Here is a 19,540-nt window from a genome sequence, read left to right on the forward strand (position 1 = left end):
AAGTTAGTTCTAAACTGCAATGTTTTGAAACAAAGAGCAACACTACAAAACACTGTCATTTCACAGGATTCATTCACAGAGTGTCATTAGAAGTATATGAACAGAAGAAAACACAACAGATGTGTCTGGTTTTGATCGCATCTTGGCAAACTAAAACATCCATGGTTAACCACGCTGACATTCTAAAATAACATTTACATTTTGCATATTTGTATACATACCCTTTTGTCTTACTGGTGAGAAAACGAAAAGAATTTAGTTTTGGACATAAAAAGAGACCATTCTCTTGTCCTTTGTTTCATTCTGTGTACTTTGTATAGTGTGTTTCTCTTATTTCTGGTTTAGAAATTAGTTCATTTTGGTGTGTATTTTCAACTTGACTTTTAAGTAAGATTCTGTACACTGAGGGGAAGATGAGAAAGCTGCATGAACAAGCACACTTCACTACAAGAAAAGATGAATGAGCTTAGGAAGGCAAAGCAACTAGAGACCTTTCAGAAATCATCATACGGTAGTTGGTAGCCCACACTAAAACCTACATATCTGTGTTTCCTGATGGTATATGTTATATTCACAGATAAACTGAAGTAAATATGCATACCGTAAATTTGGTATGCACTGGTTTCATATATTAGGAACACTTGTATTGATCCTGTCAACACTAATGACAGTAATGGGTATGTTTATCTAGCTGTTCCTGCTTAGAAGGCATTAGAATTAGGTAGATGAAAAACTGAACATGAGCCGGCGGTGTGCGTTCGCGGCCCAGAAGGCCAACCGCATCCTGGGCTGCGTCAAGAGAAGTGTGCCCAGCAGGTCAAGGGAGGTGACTCTGCCCCTCTACCCTGCTATTGTGAGACCCCACCTAGGGTACTGCATCCAGTTCTGGACCCCCCAACACAAGGATGTTGAGCTGTTGGAGCGGGTCCAGAGGAGAGCCACAAGGATGATCAGAGGGCTGGAGCACCTCCCCTGTGAGGAGAGGCTGAGAGAGTTAGGGTTGTTCAGCCTGGAGAAGAGCAGGCTCTGGGTGGACCTTATAGTGTCCTTCCAGTTACTTAAAGGGGTCCTACAGGAAAGCTGGAGAGGGACTTTTTACAAGGGCATGTAGCGACAGGACAATGGGTAGTGGATTTAAACTGGAAGAGGGCAGATTTAGGCTAGATATAAGGAAGAAATTCTTTGCTGTGAGGGTGATGAGGCACTGGAACAGGTTGCCCAGGGAAGCTGTGGATGTCCCATCCCTGGAGGTGTTCAAGGCCAGGCTGGATGAGGTTTTGAGCAACCTGGTCTAGTGGAAGGTGTCCCTTCTAATGGCAGGGGGGTTGGAACTAAATGATCTCTAAGGTCCCTTCCAAACCAAACCATTCTGTGATTCAGTGAAATATCTTGGTTTTCACTGAACCTATTGGTAGGTTTGTAAAACATTTGAAACATATTTTGTGAGCATGCTAGAAAAAGACTGCTAGAGCATAGATCTAAACACACACATACACAATCATGCACGCACAAATGCCTTGCCGTTCTTCCAGGTAGCCTTATTCCTTTACAAATGCCAAAATGTAATTTAACTCAAGTGGAGACTTTACCCTTAAGTCATCATCCTTCTAAACCAATCTGATACATAAAGTGTGATAGAAATGACAGCAAGTACTGTAGCTTACACTGCTTACAGTGTAACGAGGAACAGTGCTTTTTCATGTCCTTTTTCTGCATCGCTTTCTGTAAAGCGAGTATGTTATGGTGGTCAAAGGTCTAGATACAGCAGCATGTAAGGTTTTTAAAGTACCTGGATATCACACTAAGACACAGGATGTATCCAAGATCAATAAAGCAAAATACTGGTGGTAGCCAGAATGCTAGGTTCACTTCAAAAATTCCTTTCCCAATTTATGGTTGAAAGCATGAGGTAGGATTGGTAGTTACATGTGAAGGTCTTTCCTCATTAAATGTGAAAGGGAAATACGTTTTTAAAAAATATTTATTTTCCTATAAAGTAAACTGGTTGTATTATTTTTGCTATTTTTGTCTTAGCAGCATTACTACATGATGGACTACTTTTAAAATCTTTTTACACTCTCAGTGTGGAGCAGAAAAAAATGCAATAGATAAAGCATACTGTGAAGAAAGAGTATTTATCAACAAGTTTGTTTCGTGTTTTAGCTGTCAGGACAGTTTTCAGGCTTTTTTATACTTCCAATATTTCTTCTTCACACTGTCATTCTTGGACTTCACCTCCCTGGTTTATACCTAGATTTAGGATGAAAGCAAAAGACCAGTTAGAGTTTCTGAATTTAAAGTTTTAGGAAAATACTCTTTCTTTTTTTTTTTTTTTTTTTGTGGTGACAAAACTAAGAGTAACTTTAAACAATTTCATTTTGGCAAAACATTAATGTGAAAAATTAGTATAGATATTAAAAGGAATTTGTAACACAAAACAGGGAAAGGGGCAGAGGGAGTATCCTGCTGAAGAAAACAGAACACATTACTTACAGTGATAAGATGTCTGTAGGCCAGAGGGAGACTAAAGGACAAGGAAGATTGAATCTAAAAGAAATAAATTCCTTTGGAAGTTTTAAGAATGTAGGAATAGAGGTCTTTCCGAGTAAGGTTCTCTTCAGTGAAAGCTGAAAGGATGGATCAGTAAGCATCATGACAGTTTGTTAACTAAGTAATACAGAGAAATACTTCATAGAGTTGATCTGAAGACAATGCAAAATAAGAAAGCTTTTATTTTTTGTCTCTTAACCTGTCTTTGAACCTGGTAAGGTCTTTAGTTGACAGCGGGACATAGGAAATATATTATTTCTGTAATTTTAACTTAAAAATGGTAACGCAAAACAACTGATTTTGTGATGACTGTCAAATTGTATGATGCTCTGTTCCCTAGACATGGCAATCCTGGTGCCCAGTGTTCAGTATTCTGTTCTGAAAGTGCCTGAACATGATGTAGTTTAATGTCTACAAGGATGTGAACAGCAGGTTTCTCTGACAGATGACCACACTGAATTTTCATGCAGAAGTAAAGCCTGCTTTGCTAATTTTAGCTAGACATGCCGTGGTATGTAGCAAGTGTTGAAAAAGAAGTGTATGAAAAGTGCTTGAACCTCAAAAGTCATACAGTGTGTTTATGATAGGTATATTGCAGCAGTGACGGGAGTGTGATTTTTGAGTCTCTCCAAACTCACAAGGAGTAAGAGAGCAAAGACTAGACTAGGGTTATGCCAAAAGGCTCACAGCAGAGCTGGGCTGTTCCAAGGTTTGCCAGGTAATATGAATTGTGGTTAGAATCTGAGTCCTGATACGGCTCCTTGGTGACATAAAAGGAAATATTGAGACTGGCACTGATTAATTACTCTGTGACCAGCTCAGTCATATCTTGAAAATGGAGTGGTAGATCTAGCAGTAAGTTATTGCCATAAGCCTTCTTCCCGCAGCCTTTGCAAAATATGTGGCATCTCTCTTTTGGTTCTTGCCCGCAAAAACATCTGAGCCTTTGTCAAAAGATGTGTATTTTGGCCAACGTCAGCATATTGCAGTGTGCTTTAGTAGCTTGTCCTTTCCTGCAGAAAATATGCAGTCTTTCCTGTGATTAATATCAGAGTTGAGGGAACTGGGCTTGCTTAGCTTGGAGAAAGGAAGGCTTCAGGGAGCCCTCATTGCGGCCTTCCAGTACTTGAAGGGAGCCTATAAAAAGGAGGTGGAGCAACTGTTTACAGGGGTTGATAGCAACAGGACGAGGGGGAATGGTTTTAAACTAAGAGAGGGGAGATTTAGGTTGGATATTAGGTGGAAATTTTTCATGCAGAGGGTGGTGAGGCACTGGAACAGGTTGCCCAGAGAGGTTTGGATGTCCCGTCCCTGGAGGCATTCAAGACCAGGCTGGATGGGGCCCTGGGCAGCCTGCTCTAGTGGTTGGCAACCCTGCCCACAGCAGGGGGGCTGAAACTAGATGAACTTTAAGGTCCTTTTCAACCCAGGCCATTCTATGATTCTGTGATTAATACAGATCACACACAGTCATGCATTTGCTAACATGACTGTTGGTGGTTTAGTCATTGCAGTTAACAGATTTGAAATACACCTGCTTCCATTTTGTTGCTAAATTAAAAGGCTTGCTTCACTGCTATGCTGACTTGAAGGTGAGAATATTAAGTGACAAAATTACTGTTGCACGTTCACCCTCTCACAGCTGCAGAATTTCCATTTGAAACTGCTGTAAAAACTTATCTAAGTTAAATTGCTTGCCCTTTTGCATTGTGGCAATGCCTGGTTTGCATGTGCTGTACTCATCTGTGTAATTTACTCAGAGAAGAGAAAACCAGAACATTAATAAAGAGCAGGAATAAAAAGTACAGTCATGATCAGTGATAATCAAGATAAGTAGTGGTAATATCAAATAGAAACTTTTTAACAACTGATATTATAGCTTCATTTTATTTCTCATGTCTGCAAAAAAAAAATTGTGAGTTTCAATAACTGGAGATACTAACATTTTTGTTTCATTTTGGTCTTATAGGTACCAAAATGTGTTATATCAACATATCTCCATTTCAGCATTGTAGAAATACATGTGAGGACTCCTCTCACATTTTCATTTTTTCATGAATTCAGAAGTATTTGAAGGCATTTTTACAGGGACTTTTAAAATACATACTATATATTTGGATATGATAGACTTTTTATAATTGTATTAGTACCTACTACAGGGTGCACAAATGCGCATATCTAAATATTTGATTATAATTTATCAATGGCATGCTAATTCTTATAAAGTAAAAACACTATAGTAGAGCTATTTCAAAAATCTGGATAATAGTCCTGATGCTTTGTGGCTTCCTTTTGCATCAATAAAAGAATTTACTAAATTGTAAGATTGCAGCAGTAATTATCACATGATAACAATTTTTTAATATGCTGCAGTAATGGCAAAGCAGAGAACAGAAATAAATGCACATTTATACACGACATAAAGAACTGTCAACTAAAACCTGTATAAGGCACCCTATGAATCAGTTTTAATGCTGAGGCTAATTTAGATGTCTTCTGATATAGTTAAAGTGAAATTTCCAAACAAACTCTCCCAATTTAGATAAAATTCAGATGTGTCAACTGCTGACCAGATGATGAAGGCAAAAACTTCAAGGTGCTTAGGCTGCATGCATTATTGCTGTAGTCTCAGTCCAGTATCAGTAGTTAAATATTCTCTAGAGGTGCCAATTTCTCTTTTTTTGTCTATAGACAAAATATAAATAATCTGTACTCCTAATTTAGGCATCTAATGAGATGTTGTCTTGGGTCAGGACCACCACCACGAGGTCGCCCCCTCCCCTCCCCCACCTGCTTTTCCCCCTCCTGGTAAGATGGGGGAAAGGATAAAAAAAAAGGTGGAGCCTCATGAGTTGAGGTAAAGACAGATTTTAATAATACAACACGAGAAAAAGGAGAGACAGAATACAATGAAAACACTGATACAATGGAAAGCTTCTCACCACCAACAGCTTCACAAAGACTCCCACCCCTCTCCCGGCTAGCTTCCCCTTATATCCCGGGCATGAGGTCAGCACAGTATCGAATATCCCTTTGGCTATGCCCACCTCCCCGCGTCTGTGAAAAATTAACCCTATCCCAGCTGAACCCAGGACAGATATCTAGGCTTAATGGAGAAACTCCTGATAAATTCCTCTGAGCTTTTGACTTTTGAAAATCAAACCATTTATTTATGGAATATCTTAACTGAAGATATTTCTTTTGTCAAAATTCTTTTGTTTTAGATCTTTTTGAGACAAATTGAAGAGAAATTCCTGGCTAGATTTTGTAGAAAGGCAGCAGTACATTATAGAATTTTCAGAAAGATTTGAAATGGGAAATTTTCATTGATTGCTCTTGAAACAAGGTGAGAAACAATTTTCTCATTCTCACATTTTCCCCCCTTCAGATTCTAACATTTTTCCATAGTATTCTGTACAAATACATAACACTTTGCTTTTAGTAAAAATCAAGATAAAATTATAAGGTAATTAAATTAGCTTTGAACTTAAAGCCTTCATTTTATGCTTGAGATATCCAAGTTCATGTTTCATTCTTTTATGCCCCAGGTGGGTCCCCTGGTTATGAAGCTACTGACTGTTGTGTGATAGTCCTCACATTCACTGATTCATTCATTTTTCATCAAGGAAACAGCAATTCTGTTTTGTAACTTATTGACATATTCCTTAGAGCATAAGCCTGAGTGTTCCAAATTCTGGGGTTATCTTGTACAACAAAGTGAAAACATAGTCTTTTTGCTCTATTAAATAAAAAAATAATCCTATTAAAATTAAATTTTTTGAGTGTAGACAAGGACAATTTTTGTTCTGTGTTCCACTGTTGTGAACCCAGAATCATTTAAATCTTTTTAAGAAAAATGCAAACCTGGACTATCATATATACCTAGGAAAAGAAGATGACTTTTTGGTTTTTCAGGAATTTACTGTGAAATGTAAATTTAAGCTTTAAGTATATTTATATATCTAGCTGTTGTAACTTTTCAAGGAGACTGTTACTTCAAGCACAAAAAGGTTGTAGTTAATAATTGTTATCGTCAGGTGTGTCTCCCTCCTTCATACATCACAGAGGAAAAAAGTAAAAGGTGTTACAAAAACTATTATTTTTTAATCTTGTTCTTTGTTAAACCCATATATATTTTTCAGTTTCATTCCTGTTTTGAAGAAATATTCAATTTTAATGTTACTTCTCAGCAGTTTAATTTAAATATGTTGACTTTTGTCGTCCTAGAGGTAGCATTTAGAATAACCGTTTCCAATTGTTACTTGAGTTATGTTACTACTATGATAAGTCCAAATTTTATTCAAACAGATTCACTTTTTCAGCAGAGTAAACCAAATGGTGGCCAAACATAGATTTTGGATGTGAATCTTCAAACAAATATGTGGATGAGCAACTAAACACATAGGCATAATCCAGCTGTATTTGCATTGCAAGGCAACAGGTGTCTTCACTGCTCACAATCAGGAAGCAAAGTATAAAATGTTTGCATTCAATAGAAGTTAAGATGATATTTAAGAAGATAAATACTGACTCTTGCAATTTTGCAAGTATTTCCTGGAGTTGTGATTTGCTTTGATCAAGCTTTATCACACTGAAGATGCTGAATTTTAATTTGTTGGGGAACTCATTCTTCTTATCTGAATTAGAGGCTTAGTAGAAGTCTTGCTTACCAGTCTGTAAGGTTGCCTTACAGAAAATATGCATCAAACACCAGTCATGTACAAGGGCCTTGAGTAATGAATCTAAATAATTCATTTTAGAATTTACTTTTTAATAACAGCTTACTTCTGAAGACTTCAATGCTCATGCTTTAGTTTACAAGTGAATAGCTGCATCTAGTCAGGCCATACTACAGCTTCCTACCTGTAATATATCTCCAATATGGCCACGTTAATATCATACCTGAAACCTTTGCTATTTAACATTAGTCAGTTTTACTGCTGGGGGTCTCTGCAAGATTGAAATCCCATCAATCATGCAAAGCATGTTTCCACATAAATAGACTACTTGCTTTCATTTTAGTTATGTACACCTCCACAGCTAAAATCCAGTTTCATTGTACTTTTATAAGTATGTAGCTAAACTACATTTCAAGCTATTTATTAAAATTGAAACTCTTGAAGAGCTGCACAATCAACATATGGTTCAGAACCTGCATTCTGACTCCTTTGGGTTTCTAGTCAGCCCAAGATAACTTATAATAACTGGGCTTTTAGAAAAGAAGCAGAAAGTATTTTCTGTGGTCTTTATGGCCATTGATCTGCCTAGTTGAATATTTCTGGTTTTTCTCAGTCTGGCAGTGATCAAGTCTTCCAATGTTTTAATGTTGAACAACAGGTAGCTAATCTCACAAAAATTTTAAATTATAGGTATGTATACATGGTAAAATAATTAAGAATTAGGTCATGTTTTTTATTGCACTTAAACTTTTAGAACCTAAACTCTTTGTTTTCAAGGTCTCTGTAATGGTAAAGCAATCTTGATCAATTACTCACATTTCTCTGTGAGACCTGTGGATGCTTTAACTTAATAATAAATTTACAACAAGTAAGATGACAAGCTTTAAAAATTATAAATATTTTACAAAATCTTCTTTAAACTTTCTAACTCAGAGGACAAATTGGCATTACAGTCTAATACTTGCATAATCTTAGTACTTCATCATATTGTTACTTGCAGTTTCTGGAAAACCTAGAGAAAGATCAAGGTAATAAGATTCAGCTGTGTTTGTGATACTGCAGTGCCGTAGAATTGGTACACATCAAAGTGCGATACAATTCCATTCTCAGTACATTTGAGGTGATTTGCTTATAAGAATGATGTGAAGGAGTGGGGTAATCCTACTATATGTTTCATTTTTCACAACAAAATAATTTTTTAGTTTTTGAAGCTTGGCTCATCAGTGCTTCAGCTGGCATTGTTTTAGCACAAAATAAATAGCTCTACTAATCAATATGCTTGGCTGCTGGTCTTTTCATGCTAGTCACTTTAATAAGTCACACAAAGGTTCCCGTGTTGTATGAACTAACTCATCAATTAGGAACACATCGTTTGCTTGTTATATAAATGCAAAATTTCCTCAGCGTGCACATACATAAGCATATATAATCCAGTACCAAATACCAGTGTTGTACTTCCATTTTGTTAAACTTACCATTTCCCAAAAGCTGAATTTCAGTAACCAGTAAATTGAGCAGAAATGAGTGGTTTACACTGGTGTCTCTGAATTCTGAATATTCAGTTTCAGCATGAACATGTGACTAGTTTTGCTTGTAGTAAAAGGGTCACTTTGATTTGCTCTGTGTCAAAAAAAAGTATGTTTTAAAGGTCTGGTGTTTATAAATCTGCTGTTCGTAAAGAAGTTTCTCTATAAATACAGAATTGGACTTTTGGTCTTTTTGCCTGACTTGTGCTATTTACTGAGTTTTCTCCAGCAACCTCTATAGCAACTGGTATTCTTTGACCAGTAATTTGCTTTCACAGATGCTTCTTAGTGAAGTTTGTACTTAATTCATTCTCTTCCACTGGAAGGTGGAGGTGAGAGTAATTTTATTCAGTTACAGTTACAGTTTTGATTTGACATAATTTGCACATCCTCCGAGCCCTTGCTATTTTATTTTCTCTGAAAGGTTCACTTTTTATAGCTATCAGTTCTAACTCCTGTTCCTTTGAATTCAGTTCCATATCTACTTCCTTTTGAGCTGTACTTGGAAGGGCTTGAAGGTTCAAGTCTTTTATTTTTATTCTTTTTTTGTATTCATTCATCTCTCTCTAGAATTTCACTCATCTCAATGTAGGTCTTGGTTATGATTCTGTATGTCAGGTAATATGGTTAATAGATCCTTGCCTTATTTCTGTAAAAAAATAAGTGTTTTAACATTGTAAAATATTAAATACCTGAAGTACATTTATTTCATTAAAAAATCATGCTATTCACTTTGAATCCTGATTTATATTGTCATATTTATTATTCACAGAAAGGTATGTTCGTAGCACCTTTTCCTAAGCAGTACTAAACTACATGATCTAACTTCCCAACAAAGCACTACAGATTTACATATAATAAATAAAAAAATAAAGAATACCTTCGTATAGTTTTTCTTCTGTTCTGTATTTTTAAGTAATGCTGATCCATGTCTTTTATTTCCTGTACAATCCCTTTCTGTTTTTCTGGATCCTGATGTTTAACTGTTGGAAACACATCAGTAAATTCTGGCTAGCTCATCTTTTTCACCTTTCTTACTGAAAACAAGATAATTGTAACTGCCTGCTTTTCTTCCAGTATAAAATAAAAGGAATTGGGGATATTACTGAACTTGTTGATGGCATATTTTCTGAGGATGAAGCATTTACCACAAGAACTGTTATACTTTCACTTTTGAGTCCATATGAGAAGAAAAAAACATGTCTTCAAATAACAAAAGGAGCACCTTTGGTTTGAGTTTTAATTATATTTTATTTCATTATATCAGTTTATCCTTAATTCTGCCTGCCTCGTTTTTCAGTCTGCTTGGACGGAGTTTGTATTTTTTTCCAAATTTCTATTTTGTTAGGGGAGAAACATTTTCTCATCTTTTAAACAAATGCTGCTGATACTAATGCTGGCTTAGAACCAGCTGTCATTTATCTTTTGTTATCAGTCTTCGCTTAAAATTATCTTTGGCACTTCTGATTGATTTAGTGTCTGAGTCATACTACAGTGATGTTTTATACATCTTTATATTAATTCTGCTCTTTCAAACAGCTGTGTTCTTTTCCTAAGTAAAGACTGTCAATTCTGCGTCCTGCTCGGTTATTTATATCTTCATATCCTATTGCCACCTTCAAAAAAAAAAAAAAAAAAAGCCCTTGGCCTTGAAATATTTAATTTTTCTGGTGAAAAGGGTGAATGGGATCTAGAAGCCCACTCTTTGATTTCTGATATTCAGCTCCAATAGAATTTCTTGCTTGCCGTTATAGATGGTGATGATATTTATTATGAGTGACAGAAAGCCTGGCTATACAAACATGCTATTCCTATCTCTTAAAGGTAGCAGAATTGCAAGTCAATGTCAGGTTTAAAAAGCAGATTCTGCACAGCACATCTGTGAATACTTCTAGGTAAACAGATTTGCTGTTTTTTCCCTCCTGTGGTTCTCCATAACACTCAGCACAGTTTGGTTATAGAAAGTGGATTTGTTTGTTTCCTTTTGAGATCTTCAAAGCAGCAGTTGTAATGAAACTGTCTTCGGTATGCTTTGCCAAGATATTTGTAAAGCTTGTAGATTTCTGGAGATAACAACCTAGAACTTTACTTCATGACTCTCAGAAGTACCCTGTTCCTCTGTTTGATACTCCATGAAGGTTTTTGTTTGTTTGGGTTTTTTTCACCTTTTTTTTAATGAAAGTGGAGTTTAGAAGTTGTTTGTTTGGGGTTTTTTCACCTTTTTTTTAATGAAAGTGGAGTTTAGAAGATTACTAACAATGACAATTTTCTGACAGTACTTTAGTTTGATGTTTAATTAGATTTTATTTTTTATTCTTGCTCAGGTCGTTTTCTCTTTAACACTGTAAAATGGTATTATCAATTAAACATTCCATAGTCTCCTTCTACTATCAAATCCTCCTAGTATCAGTTTACTAAATGTTATTGGTTAACTGCAAAAATATCTAAATATCTATTTCCATTAACAGCTAAAATTTATGAAAAAATGTGTGAAATATTTAAGTGAAATATTTAAATAATTGAAAATACTTGATTTTATTTAAAATATTGTAACAATTAGAGTGGTGCCTCTGTTTCGCTGAGCACTTCTTACACAGCTACTGTGAGATATTGTTGGTATATTTTTAAGTTTACTCAACATTCAAGGCTCAGAACATAAGAAAACTTCTGTTATTGAAATATGGCAATTAATCCCAGAATATTTAGTAATCAGCTATAATTATCCCAGACAGTTTCCTTGATCTTCTTTCTGGTGATAGAAGGTAAATGCATTACCTGTTTTACATGTGTTTTTATTCAATTCTTTCATCTTTAGTGGCAGTTCCCTGTTGGAAAGAGTTTCACATGGTAGTTCTAGGCTATTTTTATTACACAGTGCCCAGTACACCATCTAGAGAAGGAAACTGAAAGCTTACAGGCACACGGATATTGTTTAAAAGAAAAAAAAAAACAAAAGCAAAACCAAAAACCAAAACAACAACAACAACAACAAACCCAAAAAAACCAACCAAGTTTATATAAGTGGAAGACAAATATAACAGTATTGGACAAATCAGTAAAGAAAAATAGACATGATGATAGGATTCAGGAAGAAAAAAAAAAGATGTAACTTTTGAATGCCTAGCAACATAGGTAGGTTATTAAATGTAAATTGAGTGATATATATGACTGTTATATGTTCAATCCTTGTGTCTGAGAGTTAAGAGAAATGCTGATTATATAGTGCTCTTCTCTGCATGTCAGTTTATTGAGTTTTCTGTTATTTTAACAAAGAACTTGCTTTACTCAGATATTTATTAATTTTTTTGGTCTTTTTTTCATCCTCTTTAAAAAATAACTGCATTTAATAAATGGATTGTGTAAATATTTGTCCTTTTTTCAAAATTTTTTTCAAAAATTGCTTCAGTGAGCATTTATCACTACCCTAATCTTTTCATTGGAAAGGAGTTTTTCAATGAAAAATCAAATCTTGGTCTTGTAATTCAAAATGTAGAATTATCATATGCAACTTGGGCCTAGTTACAGAAGTTAAAATTCAGTAGACAATCATTTCAGTTTTAGGAAGTAGTTACCCATTTTCTTTGCCTTGATTTTGAGTGCCCCATAGGAGGTACATGTGCATCCACTACCAACACTGAAACCAAAGGACATACCAAAGAAGTCTCTCTCATTTCTTTAAGAGCAAAGGTTTTCAGTGAGAAAGCTCCGATGGAAGGAAACTCTGAAGCTGTCAGATGTTTAGATTCAGGCTAGGAACTTCAGGTGGTAGACTATTATTTCAAAAGTTTTGAAAGCTTGGTTTCTCAATTTAAGTAATCAAAATTAGTATCACGCAAAAAATAGATAATTCTAAAATGTGTTTTTGTCAAACAAACCTATGATATCCTTTTCCTTCTCTGTAAAATGATTCATCTCCTAAGTGTTGGGATGAGCATTCAGGCAAGTCAGTGGTGAAAACTTTGGATCTATAAATGTTTTCAGATTTGTATGTGAAATTCATCTACTGAGAAGCAGAAGTCTAAGGTTTCACATGATGTCAGTCCAGATTTTGATATAGAAATGCAAACATAAATATGAAGAAACATTGAAAATTGTTAAAAAGGATACAATCAGAGATTTTGTCCTAAAAAATGTTAATTTGTGGCATACTTTTCAATGTGTTTTCATTTTCCAAAGTAATTATACTGCATTTTATTTATGTATTTTAGGCACAGAAGGGGCAGTGTTTGGGCACTCTGTGGAGACACCCCACATCAGAGCAGAACCTTCCCAAGATCTCAAGTAGGTGTTGTTTAAAAAGTTGTTTTAAAATCAAGTATTCTAAAAAATAATTAAGTCTTGATTAAAATCAAATATCTGTATAGTAATATATAGTGCCTACTTAATGACTCATACATATCCAAAACACTGGTAGGCTTCAATTTGTTCTAACTAGACAAAAAAACCCCTCAAACTTCTGTCACACAAAATGTTAATATACATTACTTTTTATAAATTACTTGCCTCTGGTAGCGGAATGCTTGAAAAGCATACTTTCCCCAGAGATTGGAATAGTGAGGTGTCAGTTGTGTACAATACTGTTTAATAGCAACAGATCCAGATTTTTAGGTTTTTTTTTAATGATCTGTTACAGAATATATGTCAAGTTAAAGTAAGTGGTCCCAGGTTTTTTCTTGAAGTGGTGTTTCTGAGTTGTGCTTTTTGAATACCACACACACACACACACACTTCTAAAATGCATTACCAAGTGAGGCTACATTTGTAAATGTAAAAAATCCAAAGTTTTCTACACATATTCGCAAAAGCCAAGAAATAAGTAAATAAATAGTAAACAATCAAATCTAAAACTTACTAAAGCATCTATAGACCAAGAAAGAGAAAATTTAGGAAGTTTTATAATGAAAGCTTTTTCTTGAAGTGCATGTGTGAGCACTGCTAAATACTGATCTGTAATTTATATGGATGACTGACAAGAATATATGGCAATCACTGAAAGTCAAAGGTCCTTCCTTGTGTTTCTCTTAGCAAAACTGGTGAGAAACAGTATAGACTTTATTTCAATTCTACTATGGTTCCTAAACATGATATATCTCTACCTGCCCAGAAGTGTTTACAATTACTTGCTATAGAAAAGCATTGTTAAAAGCTCTTCTCCATATTTGCAAAAGCATTTAGGATCACTGACCAGTAATGATTTTGCAGAAATGATGTTCAGGAAGCTGCCCATGTGGACAAGTTTGACTATTGTATGCAGGATATAAGAACTAAATGATTGTGTTTGGTTATTTACACTAAATTAAGGTCTCTAATCAAAGGGAGTTCAGCAGAAATCAAAGTGGAAAGACAACAGGCTTTCCTTTTTTCAGGGGCCCAAGAATTTGAGTAAGAGGGTGGAACTTGTCTCACTCAAAATAATATGGAGACACTGCTTTGTCTACTTCTTTCTAATAATTAAATAACAATAACAGAGTGCAAATGTATGGTAAAACAAACAATCCTATGTCTTCAGAATTAGTTTCACTAGGGTTAAAATTACCTCATGTTGCTTGTGAAACATATATTGGGCATCCCTCTCTCCTGTCTTTTGGCTTTATTCATTGACATGATGCCCATTGTTGCTTAATGTTTTCCAACTCCACCATTCCTTCAGCTCGTTTTTCCAAGGTGGACTTGGTGAGAATTTTCCTTTCAACTTTCTGTTCTCTCATTAATAAACAACTTAACCCAAACATTTTGTTAAAAGAAATTGATGAAACGGAAGCCCTTGCTGTTTGGTCAAGCAGCATTAGCTTAAGTGTAAGTGATTTTATTCTTAATATATCCAGTCTATATTTGTTCTGCAAGTTTTTGTACACATGTGCGCCTATATATTAGGATTCAGTGATTTTCCTTTTTTAAAGTTCTCAAATAATTTTCATCTTTTAAAAGTGATGACAGCTACTATAAGGACAGAGATTTCTTGGCTTTTGATGTGAACCTTTCTGGAAGTTAACCTGCTGACCCTTTTTAGCCTTGTAGCTTGAAAGAACTATAAATAATTGTGGGTTTGTGTGATATTTTCTGACAGCAAAATACAGTTAAACACTCAGATAATGTATATACCTTTGAAAATTCCAGTTTCCATATGTCTTTTAATTCTGTTTCAAATGATTTAATAAAACCCAATCTTTTAGTTTTTAAGTTCAAGCCCTGCATTCATTTTCCCAAAAAATAAAATGGCTTTTTTTGCCTAATTTAAAAAATGTTGTAAGAAAGCAGTGATTTACCATTTAGATTATTTTTTGATAAATATGCTCAAACAAATAGGTCCCCAACCCTAATATGACATTTCCTCATGGCCTCAGAAGCTACCGCTATCACCGAAACAAAACAATACCAGAATGCATTTTCTGGTCTCAGGCCCAACTGATGCAACTACACTGAGATTGCAAAATCATGTTATCCTCTAGAACAGAATAGTTGCAACATAAAAGTCTAACAGAATTGATCTTTGACTCATGCTACTCTCCAAATAGTGCCTGCAAATTGATTGGGAGAGTTGTAACTTGACTCTCAGCTGACTCTCAAATATGCCAGCAACAATTTAGCTGCATAGATGATTGAGTTCCAGTGCTCTGGCCTGGGTCCTAGAACTGTTTGATGTTTTAATATTAATTTAATATTTTCATATTAACTTTGCATTTCTAAACTTTCCCTCAACCACTCTTTGTTCTATAATCAGGTTCTGAGGTGGTCTTCAGACGAACATCTGTAATATTTGCTATTAAAAATATGTTGTGCAAAAATAAAATTCATTTGATATTTTAAAAACTCCTTCTAATTTGCCCGAAACTGAATAAATCTGACTTTCATTAGCTGGGATAAGCAGCATAAAAAAATCATGCCTTATAATCAGGAAAAAGAAATATATCTTAATAATTTAATCTACATATTTCTCTCAGCACTTTTTCTCGCAGTAACACAGTTAGAAAAACTAAACTGTCAATATAATAGGTCCCCAAATATTGGTTTTAGGCTAATAACGTATTAAAACATGGTGCACTAATAGGTAATATCCATGCACAAAAGAGGCAGACAGTAGTTACATGCAGATAGCTTTGCCCTCAATAACCTCCTTAATAAGGGAGTAAATTACTTTGTTGTTGTTCTCTGGGGATAACCGCAAGATCAAATTGAATAGGGTGTTGGTTTTTTTTTTTTTCTCTTCTGTGTCAAGCCTCACATACCATTGACTATCAGCTAATCCTGCAAGCTAATGCTGGGCATAATGAGATGAAAATTGATCAAGCAGCAAGGAACCAAACTCTGATAAGAATTGAAACTACACAAATCTCGTGCAAGGGTTCTCTTTCACTCAGAGTTGCCTGATGGTTTGTAAGAGCCATCTTTTGTGACATTTAAGGGTGGTTTATTAATAGGGCAAAGCATCTATTCTGTAAAAACCTGGAGCTGGAGAAGGCATCAGAGAGGAATTTTGATGTTAACTTGTTAGTCATCTGAGCAGGTGGGGAATAGCAAAAGCACTGAGATTCTGTTCATGTTTTACCCAGAAACCAAGTAATAAACCAAACCTCATCAAAAGGGAGAAAAAGCAGTACAATAAGAAAACCGAGTGTCATTCCTATGCTATTTTAATAATGTCAGGTTCTAGTTACTTTCTCAGTATTATTTTTCAATAAAATAGAAATATTTGCTATTTATGTTTTCAGAATTTGTGTTTGGTGTTTAAATAGTTATTTCAATGTTTGGGTACGTGTATTGGCAGAAACTTGCTTAGTCTTATCCCTAGCTATATACGTATATAATATACATATTCATACAAAAATAAAGATGGGTGTAGTGAAAATTTTAAAAATTGCCAAGTCAAGCTTCTTTTTTTACATATATATATGCTTAGATACATATATATATGTAAACTCCAAAATTGAAATAAATAGAGAGGAAAGCCAGTAATAGAAGGTTATAATTACTATGGAGATAGGAACATAGTAGGAACAAAAGGTAACTAGGTATGGCTCTTATACTGACAGAATAATTTGCTTTACTGTTCAATGACAGTGATTATATTTGACACTGTAGAAGGGAAAAGGCTCTAGTAGGAACTGAGATATGAAGGAAAAAGGTATTCTTATTGCAATAAATAGAAATATTCACTGAGTTTCGTGAAGTTAATTTAGGGTGCTGGGTAATCTCTATCGCCGATCTGTGACTGAACTAAATGTGAAAATAAGGTCAAATAGCCAAAATTTGTAATAAAGCTTTCAAACTGAAAAACAGACACTGTGGGATTGATGGTTTGGTAAAAGGTAATGCTTCTAGTGAAATGGATGGAAAAAATGGATTAAAAGGGTCATCTAGTGTGTTAGACCCTTTAGTCTGAATTCACTAGTATGTAATACTTTACAAAATTATTTTAAAAGATTCATTAAAGAATGATTAAGGGCCTGACAATATGTAGAAATTGGGATGAAATAGAAGGTGAGTAGATTGTGCCAATCCAAAGAAATATTTTTCCCTTGATAAAATATCTGAACTTCTAGAAAACAGTATAGGTAGATCTCTCATCTGGAGTTTAAGTGAAGTATTTGATATAGTGCTGTATCTAATGAGAAATAAAAAGGCAGGATAGAGAAGAGTGTATTTAAAGCAATTTTAAGTGGTATATAATAAACATTGTATTGTTCAAATCCCTCCTTTCAGCCTGGAGGGAGACTGCAAGGAGAGCTTCTTCAGCACTGATCTTATTTCCAGTTTTAATAAAACTCTTTTTCCTAAAAGCAGGTACACAGGTTTGGAACCACTGGCATTCAGAAGATCTTGAGCACTAGAATAAGAATATTGTGAAACTGAATAGTATGATGGTGAATATTGGATGAAATATTAGATACAAATTAGCATTCTGCTTCTCAGATGCATGAGGTTCTGGAATAGCCTTTCAAAAGGAACAACAGGGACAACTAAAATTCTTTATTATCAGTTCCTGGATGATGTTTGCTTTATGATTCTGCCATGCCATGGTTTCAGAAACACACAGATGGGCTCTAAACATAGCTGTCTCAGGCCAACAGGGTTATGAGTGTAAATAAAATACCCTGTGAATAACTGTATCGCAGAACCTGTGTAACGCTTGGAGCAATAGGAAGCATTTGCACAGTGCTGAGTTGATGAAAGACAAGGCAACTTTACACTCTGCAAGTTAGTGTGAACGCAGCTGAGAATCTTTACATGAAGCCCACTAAGGTCTAACAACAGCAGGGACCAGCAGAGATGTCCAGAGTCCCACAGGGAGATGCTTGGGGTTTCAATAACTCCCAGCTGTGTGCTCTTGGCTCCAGCAAGTCTTGTGGCATCTGAGGTTGCCTCAGGGCTGTTACACCGCATCCAGACCCAAGCTGCTGCTGTGTGTCCAGGAGGCTAGTTCCACATAGTTCCAGCCTAGGACTATATACAAAAGGACGTTTTGTTCAAGTATTTAATTTTCACAGTTATTCCAGGAAGATATGTTTGACTAATTTTTTTAAAATAGTCAAACCCCCCATCAGCTGAGGGTTTGACGCTAGTGACGCCAGAACTTATTTGTGAAATACTTTGTCCTCCAAACCAAACAGAGTCTTATTCCACTATACCTGCATACTCCTCTTTACTGTAGTTTTTCTGATTAAACGTGATTCAATATACTACTTCTAGTCCATAAAACTTGCACTATATATCATTAAGGACAGGTAATGCCACTGTAACAACCATAATATTTTCATTTCCTATCTTTCTTATAATTTTAAGTGAATAGGCTTACTACTGAAATAATAAAAAGGGATATTTATTTTTTTTTATTTCAGCTACATTTAATTTCCGTAGTCTTTCCTTATACTGAATTTATCCCCAGAGACTTTTTCACTCTAGTTCTTTTTCCCTTTCCCAGGAGTATCTCCCTTTTCTATGCCACTCTTTAACTAGTTTCCCAAGAAAACAACAAGGCTTCTTAATTTTGCTGTCTGTCTATCTATTCTCTCCCCTCATCTGCCTGATAATTTGTGAAGCAGATAGGCAGTTTCATCAATATTTGATAGAAAGGCAAAAGATCCTTAAGTTTCATTGTGTTTTCTGCAAACCAGTGCCTAACTAGAGATGCTAACATGCTTTAATAAAAAAAACAGCAGGTATTACTAGTATTTACTGCTGTCAATTTACCCATTCATATACACATGGTTTCAGACTACCTTCAGCTGCTTCATCGTCACATCATGCTTATAGTACATGGAAGACATGGAGTTTCTAGCAGTGTTGTGGTTGTGGGTGCAAAGAGTGTGATTTGGGTTCTTGTCCTAGCACCATGTTGAAGCCAGACAAAGGATTTGGAGCTCCTACAGGTGGCTTATAAGAAAACAGGAGGTTCGGAGGATGGGGTGTTGTGTGGTGGGTAGGTACAGGGAGTATATGAGTTTATAAAAACTATTAGTTCTGCAGTTTACCAAACAGCTCATATTGCTTATAATGATACAGAGAAGTCTAGAGGTAGCCTAAGCAGTAGAGAAGAATGAATGACTTTACACATCTTATTCTGCAATTTTAATTCTATCCTTTCTTGTATTTCAAGATAGAATTCACTACCAAAAAAGAAAGGAAAAAAGCTATTTGGCTTCTTCATAGTCTTCCACTCTATTTTCTATTGTAGAAGGTAAAAAATCTCTCTCTAGTTTTCTCCAAAATGGTTTTTGCCCTAAAAAAGGTAACTTAAAGTAAACCCACCAAACCTTTTCTGTTTTTATTTATTTATTTTTTTTTTTG

The 19,540-nt window shown here is 35.2% G+C and overlaps 1 protein-coding gene across 1 annotated transcript in view; it reads left to right on the top strand.

The window, feature by feature from the left end:
- The window catches only part of LOC104471229 (zeta-sarcoglycan), a gene marked incomplete at both ends in the record, with an annotated part of 63,677 nt that overhangs the window by 37,732 nt on the left and 6,405 nt on the right, over positions 1–19,540 (top strand). The window contains one exon of the mRNA XM_010086493.1: positions 12,964–13,036. Coding sequence (XP_010084795.1) covers positions 12,964–13,036 — 73 coding nt within the window. The remainder of the gene's footprint in view (positions 1–12,963; positions 13,037–19,540) is intronic.

The sequence above is a fragment of the Pterocles gutturalis genome, unplaced genomic scaffold (genome assembly GCF_000699245.1).
Source record: "Pterocles gutturalis isolate BGI_N339 unplaced genomic scaffold, ASM69924v1 scaffold7816, whole genome shotgun sequence".
In the NCBI taxonomy this organism is placed as follows: domain Eukaryota; kingdom Metazoa; phylum Chordata; class Aves; order Pterocliformes; family Pteroclidae; genus Pterocles; species Pterocles gutturalis.